The sequence below is a fragment of the Corvus hawaiiensis genome, chromosome 6 (genome assembly GCF_020740725.1).
Source record: "Corvus hawaiiensis isolate bCorHaw1 chromosome 6, bCorHaw1.pri.cur, whole genome shotgun sequence".
Classification (NCBI taxonomy): Eukaryota; Metazoa; Chordata; class Aves; order Passeriformes; family Corvidae; genus Corvus; species Corvus hawaiiensis.
Window position 1 is genome coordinate 28337461 of NC_063218.1, and position 23083 is coordinate 28360543.

A 23083-nucleotide genomic window follows, 5' to 3' on the forward strand; every position below is an offset into this window, starting at 1 on the left:
TACCCCTAATTACCATTGTAGAGTCAGAGCAGTTGAGAGAGAATAATTCCTGGAGATCTTTGATAGATGTAATTATTAAACTGAGGTGTTTCTTTTTTTTTTTTTTGTTGATGTTGTGTGCACCTAATAGGAGACACAGCATGTAAGCCTGCTTTCAGGAAAATGACACTTACAAAGTGAATAAGTTATGCCCTATCTGCTGAGATTTTGTCATTTAAAAATCTTTGACACAGGATAATATGGAATCGTGCAAAATGTACCTATACTTTAATTATCCTTGCATAGGGAACCGCCACGCACAGAAACAGTGTCAGTTCGGGTATAAATGTTTTCATCAGCCAATAAAGCATTTCATTTGAACTGAAAATTGAATGGGGACTATATTTGATTAAAGGTTTAAACGTCTACCTCCAAAGAATAAAATCTTTTCTTGATTCTTAACTTAGTAGTGTAAAACTCATCAAAAGAAATGGTAAAAAACAAAGTAGAACTAGGAGGATACAATGCAACCCAGATTTTTATGTCTCAGCTCAAATGCAGTTCTTCTGCATGTATTCTATAACAAAGAATGAGAGTATAATATGATCCCACATTCATGCTTGCTTCTAAAATAACATTATTTTCTGTCTTTTTCTCCCCCTTAATTCTTTGTTCTGTTTTTTCTTCTTTCCAACTTCCTGTCAGTCTCCTGTCAGCCCTGGCTATGAGGTATGTACTGAATTTATTCTGTACCATGCTATCAGCAACATCCTCTTTTATGATTATCAGTATGAATTTGACGGCATACAGGAATTAAATCAGACTAGTAAAGTCCAGATTCCAAAGTGAGGGTCATAATTCTTAGACTAAACAGTAAAATTAGGGAACATAAAAATATTTTAATACAAGAGTGACTTTTTCCTTTCTTAGGCATGATAGAGGTCATTGGTTAGACTGAAGCCCTATTTTATGTGGTAGTAATGCACGGGAAAAAGATTTTACCTTGACTTTCAGGACTTGGGAATTTGCTGGAGTAATGTAGAAAATAAACATTTTCTTTTTAAGCTGAACAAACCTCACATTCAAGTGCACACCAGCAATAAACTTCTGATCCCATACTACCGTTGTGGTACATCTTTCTTTCAGACTATGGTTGAATTAAAAATAACCCAAATAGTCTAGGATTCTGTATTTCTGTGGAAATAGCCATGAACAGTGTACAAATAAGTTACAGCTCTATGTGAAAAAAATTCAGGTCTAAATGAGAAAACGATACTGCTTTTCAAGTGGGTGATTCATGTCAAACGTTCTCTTTGACTTTCAGTATGGATTTTCCAAAGAAGTTTGGTTCACGTTTAAAGTTTCAAAGCTTTTGAAACTAAGAAATATTGGCAAACCTACCCTTGCAAGCATGTATTTGGGATGCAGCCAGAGAAGAGCAGGCTTTGCAAATGTTAGAAATACTACATTTTAGAAATATTACATAGTCTGAAGAATATTTCATTATGCTAAAATGAAGATTTCTGTCGGCAAACATCTTCTCTCTTTGAAAGAAATAACTTTCTTTCCTATAATCATAGAATGGTTTAGGTTGGAAGGGACCTTAAAGATCATCTGGTTCCAACTCCCTGCCATGGTCAGGGTCATCTTCCACTAGACCAGTTGCTCAAAGCCCACTGAACACTTCCAGGGATGAGGTTTGTATTTCTTCCTGAAACACATACATTCCTACTGTGTGCCGCAGAATTCCAGCTCCACAGAGTATCCATAAAGCAATACAAACAGGTGTATATAAAGCACAGTTTTTGTAATATCTAATATAATTTTATTCTAAGTATGGTGCTGTCTGAAAAATGATAAATCCATCAATCTGGATGATGGTGGATTATCCTAAGGTAGCAGTAATTAAAGGTAGTAATGAAAAAAAGAAGGTATTTGGAGGAAAAACAAAACTGTATTTCTCTTGTGAAAAGAAAATGTGGTAGCTATCAATGGTTTTGCTTCAAAATAGTCATATGACACAATAGAATTTTATTTATATTTTTTAATATATGTTTCCATTATTTTGGTAAGTTTTATTTGTTTTCTAGAAGCAATGAATGCTGATATAGTCAGGTCATTTTACAGACACATTGGAAGTGATTTTTCAGAAAAAGTCTAGCTGAGCTTTGCTTTTAAAATAGGAATGATGTGTCTCATGGGGGGTAGGTGATATGTTACATATTATCTTTGCTTTTTGATGAAGAATCAGGAATTACAGTTATTTTTTGCTAAATAACTTAAAATTTAAAATATAAATAGTTTTAGTTAAAAAGACTATGTATCACTGACAGAATACAAAGCACCAGGTGTTGCTTGCCTCTGTAGATTTGTTATAAGCAGAGCTGGTTTGAGGCTTTTTAGCTATATATAGAAGAGTGATTCTGCAGAACTAGGACAGTAGGCTCTCTGGGAGGGAATTGTCTTGAGTCGTAGGTGGCCATTTTCTCTTTCTTTCCTCACACCCAACACTTAATACAGATGCCCTTTTGTCTTAGCCCACTGAAATAAGGAGTTCTTGTTTCCAGTGACTCAGAAATACCCACTCTAAGAAGCCTTTGTTTTCCACACTCCTGCAGAAGATGCATCTCCTTTTCCTAGTTCCAGTCCCTGTAGAGTCTTGTATGCCTCCCCAGCTCACTGAACTGGGAAAAAAAGGGCCCTTGAGGGAGGGATTAAAGAAGAGCTCGGGTGTTGCAGCTGAGAGCATTTTGGTGCCTTAAACCACTTCTAATTACAAATCCTTTTCTAATGGCTGAAGTAGAGTTCATTAGACTGAAGATCCTCAGAGGCAGAATTAATATTTTCTTTTGAAGACACTTGAGTTGACTGTAAATTAATACCGTTCTGTTATGTTTTACTCTTGTCACCCTCAAGTTATCTTGCCATGCTCCAGTGATACACACTGCGCATTCCTCTTTGTCTTAGTGGGAACTTGCTTTCAGTGTGCTCATATGTTTAATAAAACCCCCTATGCTCTTTTGGGTAGTGCTCCTGGAATTTGCTCCAAAAGCTAGAGTTTATTTAAAAATAATAGAAGGTAAAATAGAGGCTTTGAGTAATTTATCCAATCCTAATTAATGTTCACATTGATCTAGTGCCAGATCCACCAGGTGAATATAGGGTCATGCACTAAACAGAACTAAGAATTGAAAACTCAGTGAATCTGATGTTGAAAGTTGAATATATAAATAGGAATTTAAGTTAATTGCACAATTTTTAATGTATTTTTTTTTAGTTTTCTTGCCTTTTTACAGTAATTTAAAATAGTAAAACATACTAAGGGTCAAAATCAAAAAGTATTTCAAATGTAGTTCTCTTTTCTTTAAGTGTTGCATGTCCGTGGTATTCAAAGTTCAGCTGAACCCCAAATTAAATCATTTTAGGATACAGAAGGTAAATTTGGACTGGCTCACTTTGCACACTGCTGTGCCATAAAATAATAGTAGTCCTAGTACTATCTGCCATGCACTAAATGCTGTAGAAGTGTAACTAATGCAAACTACATTAGGGCTTTTCTGACCTAATATGATAGTTTGCCCCAATATGATAGTTTCAGAGGTTCATTACAGCTAGATAAGGTATAGAAGATGATTAAGCCTATAATTTCAAGTTACACGTGTGTATTTAGGAAACCATTAAATATTGCCTCAGTTGTGCACCTAATATTTTCTAAGTATCTAGAAAGGTAGGTAGAACGGAAAATGCTAAACAGCTTAAGATAGACATGTTCTGAAATTTCATATGTGCTGTGTCTGCTGATGTTTTTGAGTGCAGTTGTTAGTGATCCCAGAGGTTTTATGAGTATTTCACTCCTCAACTTGGAAGAGGAGAGAGGTTCAGGTTGGTTTTGTCATCAGGTAATTGCCACTTATTCTTAAATCACCTATTTGTTGCCTGCTTATGACCCTACATCTAAGTCACCATGGCTTAAACTGGGGATTCGTAGAAACTCTGTGACTGTAACAGTAGGAATTCTTTAGGAGTGTATGGTACCTCTAAGGAAAATTAGGAGCTAAGTTCTTGTAGTTTCTAAGTAGTCGCAAAAGGGTTTGCGCACATTGAAAATTGCCGAATGCTGCAGCACACATTTTACTTCCCTGCAGTATCTCCGATATCATTCATGATCCTTTGGGGTGTTGTGAATTGGTACAAGATCCCAAAATGTTATTTGCATTTTGAGGAATAATGGCAATCAACGCAACCTTTTATCTCCTCTTACATGGCCCAGGTGTATTCAGTGGCGCTTTCCCTCTCTTCTAATATGTAATCTTGTTTTTCTGTATTGGTAACACAGTACTGCCCCCAAGCTTACTTCAAGCCTCACCACGTAGGTTTGTCTAGACCTCCTCTGTCCAGTTCCAAAACTTTCCAAACCAGCGTCTTTGGTCAAGCCTAAAGACCTGCTGGTTATCCCTGATTTGGTAAGGATGGTGTGTAGACAGTGTCAGATGGGACACATTTATATAGACACTGGGGAAAAAAAATTAAAATGGCAAGATTCATATATGATGGGATGAATCAGAATTGTGCAAAGCTATCTGAAGGGTTTTGTATTGACTTATAATTTGGCTATGATACCTTTGTATCATCATGTGTGCTTCCCCCCCCCCCCCCCCCCCGCCGCCTTTATTCAGCAGGCATAACAAAGCTGCCAGGTCTGGCTTCTGATGTGGGCATTCTAATACTGCAGGATACTTCCATGAAAATAACTTACTAATTAATATACTTAAAATTATGAAGTGCATGATACAAGATCAAACTAAATGTAATATTTTTGAAGGAACTTGTGTCTGGAAGATACTGGAAAAAAAGCTTTGTGGTATTTAAGTCCTACTATGGCTGCTGGTACTAGCAAGTCCAAAAAGAAAGGGCTTTTGTTTTGGGAATTCCCTGGTTCTGAGGAGTCAGCATAGTCTCGCAATGCCTGCTGAAACCCAGTAATCTTCTCTTGCTACTTTTCAAAATAAGGCAGGTTACAGACAGAGCATTCAAACCACTGTCTGCTGCTATTGATGTCTGAGTAGAAGAACAGCATACATAATTTCCATCTGTGGATAGTTTAATATTAACAGCTTGTACTGAAGTCAGTTCTTTGATGTGTTTACACATGTGAAAGTGAAATGTTTTTCAGACCATAGTTATCTAACTGTGGTGCTTGTAGGATTAAATCATACACTTGACTTAAAGAGAGGAGTGCAAGAAGCCTTGAAAGACAACACAGTTGATTGCAGTCTAAGTGTGGTATTTCAGTATATTTAACTGAAGATTTGTTTCTTTGAATTCACTTAATTACAGTCACATAGTTTAATTTGTAAAAGAAAGTCAACATTTGCATTGCATTAAAAACAGAGTTCCTGTGGTTACATAGATATCTAGCACCTCACTTGACAGTAGCTTCCTGTGAAGAAATTGTGTATGAACATATTATGGCTTTATCCTCACAGGAAGGAAATGGCATGTTTCAACAAGTCTGCTTCAACACTAAAAATGAAACTTCATGCAAACAGTTACTGCTGTTTGGTTCTTTAAAATACACATCACTTTTTTCTGTTGTCCAAGTAAATAAAAAACCCTAGATCATAATAGTTTATTCTTTTGTTAAGGCAAACATTTCAAAATTGTAGGAATACTTTCATTATTTCTGATTGAATATCTCAGTGTAAAGTACAGGAATAATGTTGCAACACTTCTTAGATACTGAGCCTGCAAAAGGTTAGCACTTCTTTGTGTAAATTTTGAAAAAAATATATATTTAGGAGAGTACAGGTTGTGTAGCCTGCTCTCTTCTGAGTGAAGGTTACTGGCTTGAGCGTGTTTCCGTAAGCATGACTACCAAAATGGAAGAAGTTGCTTTCTGACTCTTAAAGAACATGAAGCTTTTTGGTCAAGTTTTGTCAGAATCCCTGGGACATTTTTAGTGGGGCTGTCAAAACCTTTTAAAAGAAATAAGGCAAACAGCAGTCTTTTTTATGTTTTAGACTAGCCCATGCAGCTGGATTTCAGAGCTGGTCGTTGTCTTTCTTCCCAAGAGGCCATCTCTGTGTCCAAGCAGTCAGTTTTTATTGCTTCCCATTAGTCCCTTCATCATCTCCCTACAGTTTCTTTGATTTCTATGCCTGGGAATAATAGATGTGAATGCCACAAGACAGTCAAACTCATCCAGGTAATAAGAACAGCTGAATCCATTGGTGGGAATCAGCATTTATTTCAGTTTTGTAATTGCATTTTGCAGTGTATTTGGACAAGTTAGAAAAAATAGGAAAGGTCTGCTGAGCTATTTTTACCTTTGGGGGACTGTGTTCTTCCTGCAATGACTGTACAATGATTTTATGCTTCTGGCTAGTGTAGACAAATTGTTGTGTCTTCTAATAGATTTCAACAAAGCTCACCAGAACTTACATGAGGGGCTTCAATGCATTCCAAAAATTCAAAGAAATTGAACAAGAAGGAGAAACAAGGCATCAGTTAAATAAAAGTCATGAGGAATGCCCCATGTTGGGGAAAGATTGGCACATCTGCCTTCTTGGATTTAAAAAAACCAAACCTTTTTTTGTTTGTTTGTTTGTTTGTTTCAAAATTAGAGTCATCAAACTATTAGATATTCTCACAGTTAAAGCATAATTTAAGTATCTGGTTGTGATCAGTGTCACTGGTTTGGTTGGACAGTTGAGTATCTGCACATGTTTGTTGGTGTTTGTTGTCACTTGGAAAATCATACTCTTGAGCTGTTAAAGTATAGATTACCTTGCTGGGATGATTGTTCTAAAGGACTGTTTAGTATTTGGAGCTGTGAGGCTGTTAGTTTCCATGGTGTAATCTGGTTAAGCAATCATTTCCTGGGAAGTTTCCAGACTTGCTGAGTCAGTAGTCTGGCTGTCTACCAGGAAAAACTCATTTATCTTTCTAGCAAACCAGGCACGCTAGCTGAAGGGGAAGGTGCTTTGCAGAGGAGATTCTTGCATTTCCAGTGAAAATAGGACAGTTCTTGGTTTCCTATGCTTTCAGGGGCTTAAAATTGTGACATATCTGATTCTGGGAGTGCTGGAAGTTAGAGTTGAGGGATCTTGACAGGACTTTTGGACAATATTGGCAGGAGAAGCTTATCTGACAAGAGGGAGGAGGTACTCCTCCTAATCTGTCAGTCATCAGAGGTGTGTTGAAGATGGTCCAGCTGCTGCTGCCATGAGTTATCGGTCACCAGTTTCCCTTACCCTGCTACTTTTGAGCAGGACCCAAGGGGCACATTGCCTTTGGCTGGAAGAGGAAGGGAGTGGAGTCAGGCATATCAGGCCAGGGCATGCAGGAGTGAGACCAGGTCCACAAATTCTGATTTCTTTTCTAGCATGGGAGAAGGTGAAACTCGGCTTTACCTCTGAAGGCACTGTAAGTTGATCTGAAGGCGCTGTAAGTTGAGAATTGCTGGTGCATTACATGGTGTGCTACGTTGCTGGCATGTAGCAGCCCAGCACTTGTAGAATGGCAAAGACAAGCTGAAATACTTTTCTCTGTAAATTGGACTTGAAGACTGACATCTTACAGTAGGTTTTCCATTGTTTTGTCATTTGTTTAGTATCCATTACTGCTTGAGCTGTAGGGAACACTTACGAATTACTAACAGAAACTTAGTTAATTGTCTGTTCCGGAACACAACTCGGCAGCCATGTGAAATGAGACTTGAAGTAAATATATCAGAAATTATAACTGTGCATTGACTAATACAAATTTTGAGAAAAATACCCTACCAAACAACATGACAAAAGCTTTATTAATGGTAACTCTGTTTGATCAAGGTTGATGTTATGATGAGTAACTGTTTCAGAGTTATCTCAGAAACAATCAACTCAAGGTAGAGCATCTAGAGTTCACTTTTTGTTCAACCTGACATTTTCCCAGAAATATATACTAGCACATCAAAACTAAAAAATTTGACAGCAATCTGAGCAAAAAATATAGCAAATAATTTTTCCCACACTTGTACTGTACCACACCTGAGATTTGATCAGACATCTAGGTCAGAACCAAAGCTGTAGGGAAGACTGTCTCTCTCTGTTAATCATAACTGCCCAAGATTAGTCTCAGTACATTTCAGCAACACTACTGACGTTTCTAAAACCTGCAAGGCATTTGGTGAGGAAAACTGGGCCAAAACAGCTTTCTAAAATCCTTTAAGCATGAAGTCACCTAGCTATAAGTAATTTGGACTTTGCTTTTAGCAGTATTCGGTTGCCAAAATAATTTTTGATTAGGCAATAATTTAGAAAATGAAGGCAAAGAGTGATCATAGAAAATAGGTTTAATTTAGATGGTATTAGTCAGGGTTCTAAGAGAGATGATAGTGTTAGACATTTCGATCACTTGTACTGCAGACAAGGGTAAGATTGTCAAGAAATAGCTCTACAGTAAGAATGGTAAACTGAAATATTAGTTTGTTACAGTGACATACTGAAAGCAAGCAATAGAACTCTTTCCCTTACATATTCGCACTCCTTTTCAGTCAAACTTCATTTTGAGAGACTAGCATCACTAGATGCAAAAAGTCCACCAAAGGTCCAGATGCAAGAAAGAGAGAGCATAGTGTTGTGACTAACGGATTGCAGGTAGTGGTTAGAATTAAGGCAAACCCCTTAGGAATTATTTTATTCAAAAAGAAAATATTCATGTTAAATTGGAGTAAGCCACAAGTAAAACTCTTCTTGTGGGCACTGAAGAGCAAACTCAGGGGTAAGTATCTGATCATAGGGTAGGGTTGAGGCTGTAACTTGTAAGGCACTGAACTAGGGCTATGAAATAGCATCAGTCTGGACCAAAATTTTTCCTATTCTACACAAGCATAAAGCTGAGAGGACTTCATCTCTGTTTCTGGCTGCTCTTTGTGAGCTTTGCCCTGTCCACAAACACTGAGGGCTGTAATTTCCAGGTGGCTCGCGCTAGCGGAGCAATGCATTTTGTGCAGAATATGTGGCTCATTCTTCTGTCCTGATGGTCTTCTGCCTTTTCTTTTACAGGCCTGGTCATGTTGACTTCATAAGACTTAGTGCAATCTGCCTTAGAAGTATTAGGCAAATTTTATTGCTAGTTAACAAATACTAAATAAATTTAATCTTAAATTGAGACTAATTAATTGTTTGGGGTTTTTTTAATATGCATAAGTGTTTTACACAGCATGGACATTTAAACCTCAGGAAGTAAACCCATAATATCAGAGTATGTACTCAGGTTTTTTCAATATTATTTGTGATGAAGAAAAGGCAGATGCTTTCTTATACTTCTTTCAATCTAGTGTCTTTTTGGTGACCATATGTACCTGGCTCATACCATGTATTTTGCATGTTTTTCCTTTTTTTGAAAGGACTGCATTAGTACAGTAGATCTTTATGCTTCTTGGAAAAGACACCTAATTCTACAGTATAACCAAAAGAATTTATTTTCACGGCAAGAAATCTATATGAACTTTGTAAGGAAGAAATTTTTTTTCACCCTGGCAGATACGCTGTGAAGGCAAAGCCTCTAACTAATTCCATAGGTTCTTCTGCCATTAAAATGACTTTTCAATCCTTCTTTACTCCAAAAGTCTCAGACAGAAGCATAAAAAAAATTATTTTTCTATATTTTGGTGACTGGGAAATAGTAATCAGTCAACCTTCTCAGATGGAGGATTTCCTATAGCATTATGTGTTTGAGTCTAAGCAGTGTTTCAAGTTAATGTCTATCTGAAGCTTCAGCTACTACAGTTTTTGAACAGTGCAGGCTCACTCTCAATGATTTGTTTTCCAGCCTTCAGTTATCAGATTATTTGCAGATGATAGTGAGAAGGTGCTGAGTTTTAAATAATCAAGCTGCATTTTCTCACTTTTTTTTCTCCTTTCGATGTTAATTTTGAGTGCAGTTTGGTTGTTTCCCAAGGGCGAGTATTAGGAGAAAGCAGTTTTCTAGGTGAGTTGTTTTCTGGGTTAATTATCATATAAACATCTAGATGAATTTAGTAGAGAAAATAAGGTAACTTTTCTTCCAGAAATTCTCTGGATTTCATACCTTAGACTGTGTGTCTCACTTCATATATAAATAATAGGTATTTAAATGTGTGTGTGCGTGTGTGTATATATATATGTGTGTGTATATATATGTGTGTGTATATATGTATATATGCATGCACACGCACATTTACATACCTATTGTGATCTATTGTGCATAATCTAAATGTGGTAGGCTTAGTGATAGCAAAAATTATAAATAAAGGGGATAGAAAATACTAATAGTTTTTCTATCATTAGCCTCCATGCACATAGAATAAAGGAATAATTTTCTTAAAGTTTATTCAAAAAATACAGCCTTCAAAGGTACTTTTGACATGAAACAGAAAATAAGAAGTAAAAATGGTTTTTATCAGAATGTAAAATGCTTTTCTGAGAAATTTTAATGAGATTTTAATTCTGATCAATAATTTTTTTAAAATAAAAGCCTGTTTCAGTCACAGTTTGAAGTGTATGATAGTGTTGGCAAAGGTGTTGTTCAGTACCATTCACATTTTTCAAAAGTAGTCTGAGAGGGGCATGATGCATGTTCTGTTAGTGTTTAAAGGCACTTACATGACTTTTTATGACATATTACAGCGTTATTCAAGTGAGGGAATATATGAAAATGATATTCTTTTAAAAATGAATACCAAACTCCTTTTTATGTATTTTACAGCAAAAGACACCATCAGAATCATACACTGGGCGAGAGAAGAGGTCGAATTCACAGTCCTACATTGGACGACCTATTCAACTAGACAAGATTTTACTGTCCAAGGTTAAAGTGCCTCACACTTTTGTCATCCACTCCTACACACGTCCAACAGTTTGCCAGTACTGCAAGAAGCTTCTCAAAGGGCTTTTTAGACAGGGTTTGCAGTGCAAAGGTAAGTAAACGTCCTTTAGGAACATAAAAGCTGAGCATAATAAAATTAATAAATTTGTGTTTGAGTGTTTACTGTGTAGCTTTATTCCTTACTAAACTATATACATGTAGGCACATGTACAATTACATTGGATTAAGCTGCAGTCAAAATTATGGTAATTGGTGTTCTGTAGGAGTTGGCTGCATGGCTGTTCATTCTTATCCTTTGGTGTATGTGCAGTAGATCACATTTTTCATTCAGGTGTAAATGATCTTGTATTTGGCATAGGTGAACCTGTGCTTACAGCAGAATAGTTACTGTATTCTTATATATCTTCATTGTTTTCAAGCTACAAAGTCCTGTGTGTGAATTGAAGCATATGCCTGAGCCTCAGCAGTTCAGCATTTTGGGGAAGTTCTAATGGAAGGAAAATAAGATGGGCTTATATGAGAATTTAAACCCACATTTTTTCGGTGTGACTAATGTGCTCTCAAGTCTCATGGCATTGAATACCTCAGTAGGTGCTGAAGTGAGTCAGGCCCCTTGGATCATAGCCTAGAATCCTGGCTCACCTTAGCCTGTTAATACAAAGCATTGTGCATGCTATGAGGTTGGATTGTTGGCTAATGGATGCTTAAAATTACCTTCCTTCTATTACAATAAATAATAATTATCATAAAATTAATCAGTATACTTTGTGCTGCTTCTTTGAACTCTGCAAAACTTCAAAGTTGCATTTATTTAACTTAAAGTGTGATTCTGATACAATTTAACTAAAGCAAAATATCTATCAAGGCATCACCTGTTTCAGTTCATTTTGAATCCTGGTGACCCGAGCAAATATTAACCTAATTAAAAAAAAAAAAAATTCTATTATCTGTAGTTGGGCACTGCAGTACCTCTAGTTGGTTTTTGGATCAATCTTAAATAATTACAAGGATATAGACAACCTTAGTATATTTTTTCCTTCCTGGTCTTTGCTTTTCCTGGTGTGTTAGTAAGTTACAGCTCTTAGTTTAAGTAAAATGTGTTCATAAGCCAAAAGAAAATAGTTCACATGACATCTAATGAAGTGCTACATACACAAATGAAAGAAGTGAAGAAAAGTATTTCAAAAATAGGTGGACTGAAGGAACCTGCAGTTCCAAGCTGTCTAGAAGTTGCCTTGAGATGTAAAGAACGAATATTTTCTCACTTAAGATTGTTAGCTAGGGTTCTCCTGTTTCAATTTTCAATCATCAGTATTTGATATGTAGTCAGTCTCTTCAACTGCAGCTGATACACTGCAGCCCATTCTGCTTCTTTCATTGGAAAAGCAGCTCTGGCTTTGCAGCCAAGCGCTTGTGTCCCCTCATCACTCCCCTAGATGAGTTGAGCACCACTTTGGCTGCAGTAGTGCCGCTCCACCCAGATACCCTTGGAAATGCTTTTTCCCCCCCCTCAGAAACGTGCTCCAAGCATCTTCATCCTGTCCCTTCCACTGACAGGCAGCGTGCAGCCTGGCTAGGGGACACTCTCTGGGCATATGACTTGTATTAATAAAATGATAGGGCTTGACTTCTATAGGCTGATAGCAGGAAAAAGTATAATTGTGTCACAGAAAAATAAATAATTTGGCTGTGTCCCTTTTTTACTTAACAGACTGTAGATTCAACTGTCACAAACGCTGTGCTCCTAAAGTGCCAAATAACTGCCTGGGGGAAGTTGCCATTAATGGAGGTAAGTTGCATTAACAGTTGTTCCTGTCATTGTTTAAACCATCAGTTAAATAAAAGAGAAATATAAAACTGTGACGTGTACAAACACACGTTTTTCCATTGCTTGGGAGTGGCCTTTCCTCTGCAATATTTCTGTTGTATGTTGAAGATGAAGTGTGGGAGGAACGCTGCGAGTGGCTCGTACACCATCAGTTCGGGGTGTGTTTCTTCCAAATAGGCAGCACTGGTAGACAGGCTGAGCTGTGCCACAGATGTGATGTCAGCAGCAAAATGGCCCTGTGATAAAGCCAAATGCAGAATGCCAGAGAAAAGCCAAAAGCCACATGTGAGAAGTTGGCACTCACCTATAAGAAGCACAAAATTGTCTTTTAATGTGAGGGGAGAAAAAAGTGGTTATAGATAATCTTCCTGAGAAGGAAAAGCGTACCTAGAAGAACTAAAAATGCCCTTCAGGAAAAAATTCCACCGTTTACTGATGGCATAAAACTAATCATACCAGTTGCCAGAAATCAAGTCTTGACTATCCTCCAATTTTCCCATGCATGTGCTGCTGGTTTTGTGTTAAGTATAGGGGTGTATGGGTAGGTAGACGGTACTAGAGGAAAAAGGAGTGGTTGTAGATGAGTTGTTGATTGCCTTGAAAATGTCACTTTCCTGTGTGATAAGGGAATGAGAAGTGTGGTGAAGTGCTCAGTTTCTGATGCATATTACTGTGTTAAGTTGTCAGCCTAAACTGCTTCTGAGGTTAATAAAGTATTACCTTATGATGCATTCCTTTTCATTTAAACCAATGATCTACTTTATTGAAGACATATGGAGAATTTACAAAATTAGGAATGCTAACTAATATTTTTCATAGCATTTCTCATAGTAGTGTCTCTGTATCATTACTAAGTTTTTATGTTTAATAGGAAAATTACTACAGACACTAAGCATCCCACTTGAAATGTGACAAGGTGCATGATTTCCTGGAAAATAGATGATGTGTTCCTATTGAATGTCCTTTCTGATGGACCTCTCACAGGACTCTTGGAGCCACTATTATTTTTTCTTTTTTTAAATCTTGCACCATTTATACCTCACTTGACCATTAATGATCCCACAACACAACTATTTCTTCAGGAGTGTGAGTAATATTGCCAATGGTAAATTGTGGTTTGGTTTTCAAAAACTAAAATATACACCATGATGTGTTAATTCCATTGATAGCAGTGTAAAGTTTTCTCTGAGATTTGCAGTCAGAGAAATTAACTAAATATGCTTATAAATGATAAACTTTTTCCTGCATAGATGCAGTTTTAGAGAGGAGTGGTTGATCTAAAGTGCTGTGAGAAGACAGGAAGGGATGTAAACTTTGCTTCTGCACAACTGAACTAAATGAGCAAAATTTATATTTGTTTCTGAATTACTCTTCCAAATTCCCTCTTTCCATCTGAGGCAGCTTTGTTTCATCCCTCCAACACACCCCCTCTGCTCTCTCCCCACCTTTGTTTCACAAGCAACACACTACTTTTGTTTGGACTTTCCTCCTTACATGTGAATCTGATGCTGGGCTAGTGGGAAGTGATAGTTTGTCTCAGGAAAGCTTGTGCAGAGTCACTTGGGGTGAGAACACATATTCTGGGCTTAGTCCAAGTATATTCCTTGAAGATTGCAATCTTAAAATGTATAGAATGTGGCTTTTACACACCACTTAATATTCGTAGTATGGTATACATAGAATCCTCATAGAACCCTGAATTGTGTGTCCTGAATGACTGATAGAGGATCCTCAGGATTTTCAAAGGCAATTTCATCCTGTATGTCATTTGTATTTTCACAGTAATTTGGTTGACATTATTTTAAAACTTATAAACAAAATACAATATCTGTCATCTTGTCCATCTGCTGTGTGATGCATCTTCCCTAAAATAGTAAGTGAAAGAAGAGCTGAAGCAATGAAATTCCAAGCATGGTGTCATTAGTTAAATGCATTATATACTAAATGTAAGGAGTTATTTTTAACTGATTGTAGGTTTATTAAAAATAGAGATTTTAAAAGTGTTGTAGAAATAGGAAAGATAGAGCCTTGCGCTGTGAAGTATCATTCATGACTGAATGACTGGTTCTGCTAGAGATGAAACGTCTCTTAATCACACATCAGTAATTTATATCCAAATATCTTAAGACTACTGTACATGAAAACAAACTTTTCAGCTGTGCACTTCTAATTTCAGTGAAATGCCATCAATTCCAAACATTGTGCTGTCCAACAATTCAATATGCTTTTTCTTGTGGTACATTGCCTACATTGACTGTCAAGACCCTTCCTCCACACAATTGGACAAAAGTTGCTAGGAGAAACTATTTGATGAGTTCCATGTGTTTTTAACCTTATTTCAAATTTCTGAAACACTACAACATCTGAGGAAAAACTAATGCTGTCTTTACCCTCTGACTGGACTAATGATTTTGTATTCCAGATAAATCCATTCACAAGCAACAATGCAATAAAAAATTGTTTCTTACTCTGATCTTGCTTAGGCGTATCTAACTTGGAAACTGGAAAGTTTAATATAATTTAAATATAAGCTGGATGATACTATTAATGCTATGCCACAGTCAAATAAGTTAAATCCCAAGTCTTTGGTTTTGGTGCTTATTTAGTATTTCTTTTCTAATGGCAGGGAACATTGTTTCAGTGGTATAGATTATTGTGCTGCTTTGTGCAGGCTTCATAGAAAATACTGTTCCTGTGCAAAGGAACATTCAGTTCACATAAGTAATTGTCTACTTACATTGTCTAAATCCAGGCAATGGACTTCCAAAGAGAACTTGAGTTTTTTGGAAGCTTAAAATGTGCCAGGGTGTTGTAGTTGGAGTATTGTATGTTTTCAGATAATAACTTGAGAAATGATATTCCAGACCTTCTTAGTCCTGGGGCTGAGTCTGATGTGGTCATGGAAGAAGGGAGTGATGACAACGACAGTGAAAGAAACAGTGGCTTTATAGATGACATGGAAGAATCTATGGCTCATGATTCAGAGATGTCAATGACAGGATGCCATAGTGACAATGGAGAAATGCAGGATGCTGATCTGGATCACGATGAATCTAACAGGATGATCAGGTGAGCTGGGGGGAGTGAGTGTACCTTCCGTCTTTCTTTGTATTTATTTGTACGTAGCATGTCTAGGGCTCAAGGGGGAATCTACATGGGCACTATTCTCACTCATTTAGAATGGGGAATGCTGGTGAAATGTTGTGGTTTTGAAACTGCAGTGAGAATGCTTCACTGATCGTATGTATTAGTAATTTAAGAGAAGCTTTATTGTCAAGTTGAAGTAGTGTGTGAAAACTGATGCAAAAGTAGTTCTTGCAGGTCTGTTCTCATGAAAATGATGTGAAACTATTTGTGCATAAGCAATAGTAAACTATTTATTTATTGTTTACTTATTTTTGAAGCCATTCTTTCCCTGGCTTAACAGTGCAATGCCGGGTCATTTAAATAAATAAACGAGTAAGTAGCTATGGTGTGATCAGATCTAGATTAATTTTTTGTATTTTTAGATGTCTTTAGAAAAAAGGAAAGTTTGACAAACTTAAAGTAGTAATTTGAAGCAAGTTACAAAATAGATTAGTGCTTTGAAATGACTGCTCGGGAAGGAAAAGGGGAACTGAGTTGTGCAACGTACCTCAGAAGTGTATTAAGAGAAGAAACATTATTCACTTATTGGAACTGTCTGAATAGTAGGGAAAAAGTAGGGATTATTCATTGTCAGGGAACCTAAAATGAATTAAGGTAATTTCAGCTGTAATTTCCTAGATGCATCTAGGAAATCTGATGGATCTATACCTTTAAGAATCATAAAACATGTTTCTTTTACAAGTCTGTTTGACCTGCAATTTCTTCTTTTATTTTGCTTGTTGGGAGTCTCTTTCAGTAATACGTTCCCCTTATTTCTGTGTTACTGTCATACACCCATTGCACTAATAGAAAGCAATCCATTTCAATATGCAGTTTTACTTCATGCAGCAGTGACCTACTGTCATGTTTGTCTGCATAGATACAATGTGTATGATGTATATGTGTACCTTGTATCATTGGAATATGAGCCTGTGCTTAGATGACGAAATCATTGTCACAGAACATTTTAAATTTCCAAGTTTTATTAAGCGGACAGCCCTGCAAGTTTTCAAAATAAAAATATCCAGTTGTACTAATAAAATATTTATAACTAAGGTACGTGTTTTCCTTATTTAAGGAATATTCCTGTGTTTCCAATAATACTTCTCCTCAGTTATTTCTAAGGGTAGTTTCCATATCCATGGATATTTTTTAAGTCTATTTGCCTATAAAAGGCAAATAAAAAGTAAACCTTTTGTCAGTACAGATAAGAATAGCTAAATAGGAACTGCAGATGGTTTGATCATTTTTAGGCAGAAAAGAGATGTTAACTTTATGTTACATACTTAGTTAAACTTTCAGACAGCACTTTCTTCATTTTGATGGGAAACTACCAATTCATAAAACTTATTTCCAGAATGCATTACAGTGAAGCAGGGCCATCTGCAGACATATACAGTCACAACAACTTTGGGAACTTAACATATTATTCTTTTCCTAAACACTATCAGCCCTTTTTTGTTGCAGTTGTTGCACCAATAAGTTTGCTAGCGGGGCAGAATACAAGAGCAGTGTTGTGCTCTGTTTTCACATACAATGCAGCATCACTGTTTAAATTTCTGCCAGAAATAACTAAGCATTCATGTTTAGGATTGAAGCGGATTGAGTCCATATTCCATTACACAGAATCTGCTTTTGGAATTGTTTACTCTAACAGCAAGGAAGATGGGCTAGTTTGCTTCTGGTTACTACCAGATTTTTCCAGACAGTGCTGTCAGGCATGCTGTCACAGTCCCATGCCTTCCCAACTTAGTGTGTCAGCTGAATGGTAAAAGTTTCAGTGTGCATACCCCACAAGGCAATAGTGTTTCACGTTAAGTCTTTGAGGGTAGAATAGCTTAAACCTCTTTTCTCTGAGAGGTTTCAGCAGATTCTCTGCTGTGCCTGTCCAGGGTGTGTGCAGCTGGGCACATTTTCTATTCTATAAACTGTCATCATTCCACTGTGTGTTTGAACCCAAGCAAGATCACAGGACAGTAATCCGAGGGACAGTGTTAGATTACGAGAGAGATTAAAGATCAATACTGCTCTGAATTGTATTAGTTATTTGCCCATTTTCTTAGCTCATCTTTAGAAATACATTTGGAAGAATGTGTGTAGGCCTTCAGAAGGTCTCTGACATTCTCATGGTATAGTATTACAAGCTTTGTTTCTTTGTAATCTCGAAATATTTGGAATGACAAAACAAAATTGTATGCAAACCAGGTCTGCTAGTGATGTTAAAAATAAATATGGATAGTGTGTGTGTGTGTATACATATATTCTGATTTTAAAGATTTTTTTTTTCTTTTTGTCCAAAGTTATCTTCTTTTTAAAAGCCTCTAATGATTTATTCTTAAGCCCTTCAACCAGCAACAATATTCCATTAATGAGAGTGGTACAGTCTGTGAAGCACACAAAACGGAGAAGTAGCACAGTAATGAAGGAAGGTTGGATGGTTCACTATACAAGCAGGGACACACTGGTAAGAATTGTTATGGAAGGCCTGTCTTCCAGCACATGTTATGTTATAGTACAGAGTCAAATTCCAACAATGCTCTGATAATTTACAATCACTCATGTAAGGCATTTTTTGCAATTTTGGTGATTCCTAAAGTCCCAGTTCTTATCATAACTAAGACTGGCACTGCTTGTAAGAACAGGAGACAGTTAAAACACGCAAAAACCATCTGATTATATCTGTTGCATTATCATAGGCAGCCAAATGTAGTCATTTTGAAGGAAGTGAAACATAACATTGAGGGATTCTGTAAGGTAGCTTTACCTTCCAGCTACACTCTCCCTGATACTGGCAGTTGAATTGAGACTTTTGTAGAGTAGATTTAGTGTAGAAAAAGGCTATTTTCATTCCAACCTGCTAAAACATGAATAAAGCCTTCAGTATGTGAGCTTCAAAAGTGAACTGGGGTGTTATAAGGGATACAAAAAGAAATTGTAATTGCTTTAGGATCATATATATCAGCAAACTGTGCTGAATGTTATGCAGACATCAAAATGACATTTTAAATTTTTAAAACTTGTACAATTTTAACAGAACTATTACTGAAGCAGCAGAGCATAATAAGAGCTCTATAGATTCTAAATTCAATTATAAAGTCTTCATTAAAATCTTGTAATAGCAGTTGGGTCTTTATCGTTCACAGAACATCTCTTCAAACTAAAGAAACATTTTGGCAGTGGTGCTTTTGTGAAATGAACATTTCATTAATTTGCTTGTTTTTCATTGCAGAGAAAGCGACACTACTGGAGGCTGGACAGCAAATGCATTACACTTTTTCAAAATGATACTGGAAGCAAATATTACAAAGTAAGGAATATTTTCCAACCTCTTTTTATACCAGCAGAATATAAGGACTAAATTTCTAAATTGATGCTTACTAAAAGTACAATAATAGTATAACTTCTATCTAGGTTTTGGTCTGTTGTTTTTTTTTCTCATTATTTAAGCTGCATATGTGTGTTCTGCCTTTCACAAATAAGTCTCTGATCAGCAAGGTGTCAGCTAACAAGGACCTATAAAATGTGTGTTGTGGGAATGAAAAATTTTTATATGAGAAGTCAACAGGGTTTTATTTTCTAATGGAGTTCTCTTGATATATAGATGGCCCTGTTTTTTTCTGAAGGAACCTCTCTACTCTCTTTGATAAATTCAGTTAAATAATTAAAGTTCTAGTTAGTCTTGGGCAGAAACATTTAGTATTTTACCATCAACAGTCTTCTGTGTCACAGAGTTTCAGGTTACAAGAGCCTTTTTGTTTGTACAAGAAGCATATGGTAAAAGGCAACAGTTGATATCATAAACTCATCAAATAAAGTTCATGCTTAAGTTTTATATGTTGATAATCTTTACACAGAAAGTAAAATAGTTTTTTCATTTTAGGAAATCCCATTGTCTGAAATTTTGTCTCTGGAACCTGCAAAAACTTTCACTTTGCTGCCTCAAGGAGCCAATGCTCATTGTTTTGAAATAAGCACAGCAAATATAGTCTATTATGTTGGAGAAAACATAGACAACCTCTCAAGCATTCCACTGAATAACAGTGTTATCAGTAGTGGTGTTGGCATTGATGTGGCACGAATGTGGGAGATGGCAATCCAGCATGCCCTGATGCCTGTCATCCCTAAAGGGGCATCAACTGGGTCAGGACCCAGCCTGCACAGTAAGTCTGTTCATTACCTCCATTTCAGATAAGTAGAATCACATCTCAAATGACATTGCTCAGTCTTCTGCACACGTTGAAAGGATGTATCGCACAACTGGTAAAGGCTATTCTGTCATGGCTTATCACTTGTCTTCCATATTATTTTAAACACCACAGTTTCCTATCCATGTGTTTTCAGTTTATAGTAGGACAGCTGTATTAATATACAAGATGCAGATATTTTAGTGAGAAAATAGTTATGAAATTAGTAAGGCTTCTAATTCAAGTTTGCATTGCTGGTGTGAGAAATAGCCTCCTTGTGCAGAGGGATGAAGTTTCTGAGCTCCAGTTCAGAACTGATAGATTTTTTTTTCCCCATCCTGGCTGTAATTTATGTTTCTAGCTGTCTGTAGAAGCAGCTCTTCACTCTTTGGGCCACTGCAGCATAGATAATTTGCTCCCTTTCATCATATTTGGCTATACAGCTGCCTGAAACATTGTCTCATGCTGAGATGAAAAGAGCTCAAGTGTGAAGAACAGCTAATCTAAGCACAACAAGGCATGTGTGTTATCCAGGACCAAAAGGACTGAATATATCTTTGCTTCCAGTTTACATACCTTTGTGTAATTCTCTACCAAAGGTGACAGTTTATGTAAACTAAATACGAGACCTGTTTAAATCTAGCTTGGGTACTGATACAGAGCAAACAATTCCCCAGTACTAGCCATGTGCTGCTGTGGTTGCTCTGTACTTCTGTTCAGCCTAGTCAGTATAAAGAGAATTTGAATATGTCTACACAATTTGGATTAGACTTTTTGTTGTAATATACACCCACTTTAGCACTTGACATCTGTATGCTATTAATGCAGCATAAAATGCTAATGAGACCACAAGCCCTTCAGAAACCAAGTAATACAACAGGCTGTGGCATTGTATCTCCAGGCACAACAGCTCACATATCAGATTAGATCAGCAATGTCCTTTGCTTTCTTGACTGGGATCCTGCATAAAATAGTGTCAAATTCTGGATGTCATTTCCATCAGACTAGTTACCTAGTGCCCCTGGTTTGAGTCCAGTGTAGCCAAACAAATCACCTAAAATGCTGGACTGGGCATGACAGCTGTCTTCTCTCCCTCTTGGGAAGTTTGAAAAATTTCTTTATAAGTTAGTAGTTATCTTTGGGTTATACATGCAAAAATTAAGGTTATCTGAGACCTTTAGAACAATTTTGTGTGGACAGTGAGAATGATAGCACCCTTCTTTCTTTTGCTCAAAGTCCAAGAATTGTCCATGTCTTTGTCCATGTTTTTATTTCATGTAAACACAGCAGTACATATATTTGAAAACAAATCGGCAATGATAAAAAAGCCTCTCCATAACAAACATTCTATGCCAAAAGCAGTCTTCCTAAGGAAAGGGAATAAGCCATGTGAAGCAGAAGTTACTCATGTTACATACTGCATCTGGGATTGGTGCTGATGGGTAGTAGCAAGTATCTTCAGTGTGTAATACAGGCCTTATAGTAGGGGACACTGGTTTCAAAATTTTTACTTGAACAAATGGAAAGTCACCATGAATGGGGTTCTACAGAGAAGTAGGAGGCAGAAGTGACAATGTTCTGAGGAAGCATTCTTTCCTTCCCAAAGTATTGTCTGTGTAATGCAGTTAGCAGTAGGCATATTCTGAATTTTTACTGAACCCCTCAGTAAGTTTGCAGTTCAAAATGCTTATGACATGCTTATGGCATCCTAAGCTCTGAATTGATAGAAGTTGGATCTGGTGTTTGTTGTATTAAAACACAAGTGCAAGATTTTGTTTCCATTAAGTCTGTCTTAATTTTTAGGTTTTTAATAATGTCTCTTAAGCCAGTTGAAATGGGTATTACTTGTAACAGAATGCAGTCTAATTTGAATGTGTATTTGCCTTCATCTGAATAACATCAAATATGTTGTAGGTGACTAAATAAATCAACATTATTATTAAATCCACTAAATAAAACCAGTTTAGTTGCAGTTGTTACTTGCATGAGGTACAAAGCCTCAAAACAGAATGGAAAAAAGCAATAAGAATCTTATAAATGGGAATTATGAGACTTCACTATTAAAAAAAATATTGAATTGTATAATTCTGTTTTTTTCTCTACACTGCAAAACTGTTGGTCAGTTCATGTATTTGTGGGCTGGTATAATTTTATATTAGCTGGTAGACAAGCAAGCTGACCTAATTGGTCCAATTTCTAGAGCTGTCAGTAGATACTGATGTAATGTGAATGTCATTTCCTATTACAACATGTTTGGACTAAAAGCACAGCAATCTAAAGTATATTTTGCTTTCTTCCCCAGGGGATATATCCATCAGTATTTCTGTGTCAAACTGCCAAGTCCAAGAAAACGTGGTGAGTGTTCTCTGGATGCTGGTGCTAGACATGCTATGATTAAGCTTGCAAAGTCATTAATCTGTTTTTCAAGAGGCATGTTAGGGGAGTTCCCATCAGCTATTTCTCATTTACTTTGAAGAAATTAACAAACAATTAGCTTTTTTAACTTTTGACAAAAACCATCTTCATGGCACCTTTTCTTGAGATGCAAGAATTATGTATGAGTAATTTCACAGACTTTAATTGTGGACCTGTGTAGGATGGTAATCACCAAATGGAAAGCGAGGTGTAGAAATTACTAGTTCATGGAATTTGTCAACTGAACTTTGTAAAACTGACCATAAGGCTTGATAAATATACCATTTCCTGTCATATGTCAGAGATCAGATAGTCTCTCTTGCATGAAGATGAAACTCTATCCAAAGGAAGAGTTGCATATATCATAACACACACAAAGAGAATTCTGGGTTTCTTTTACTCTAGGACAGTTAGACACAGGTCATGTGGTCAAGTTGAGCAGTCACACTGCTTGCTTTCTGTCCCATGGCAGAGGGAAAAAATAGATACTCCCTGCAGCCAGCTAAAGCTTTGGGACAACTCTGGTAGTTGTCAGAAAAAGATTGCAAAAAGATTGCCTGCTAGGGATGTGTCTGTTTGTTTCCTAACAAAAAGTAAGACAGCCTTTATTATGAATTAGGCATTCTTTTACTCTTTGTTGTATATGCTGCTGGTTAATATCAGGAAAATTAAACTGAGCTGCAAGATTTGATCTTTATTT

General features: G+C 36.6%; 1 protein-coding gene across 5 annotated transcripts in view; it reads left to right on the forward strand.

The window, feature by feature from the left end:
* PRKD1 (protein kinase D1) overlaps nucleotides 1–23083 on the forward strand; it is a 119984-nt gene that overhangs the window by 81103 nt on the left and 15798 nt on the right. For 4 of the 5 annotated variants that reach the window (XM_048307401.1, XM_048307403.1, XM_048307399.1 and 1 more), the window contains exons 5-12: nucleotides 685–708; nucleotides 10711–10921; nucleotides 12542–12619; nucleotides 15523–15727; nucleotides 18125–18248; nucleotides 19014–19091; nucleotides 19665–19944; nucleotides 22271–22323. In XM_048307401.1, coding sequence (XP_048163358.1) covers nucleotides 685–708; nucleotides 10711–10921; nucleotides 12542–12619; nucleotides 15523–15727; nucleotides 18125–18248; nucleotides 19014–19091; nucleotides 19665–19944; nucleotides 22271–22323 — 1053 coding nt within the window. The remainder of the gene's footprint in view (nucleotides 1–684; nucleotides 709–10710; nucleotides 10922–12541; nucleotides 12620–15522; nucleotides 15728–18124; nucleotides 18249–19013; nucleotides 19092–19664; nucleotides 19945–22270; nucleotides 22324–23083) is intronic. The other variant, XM_048307400.1, reaches the window with a different exon arrangement.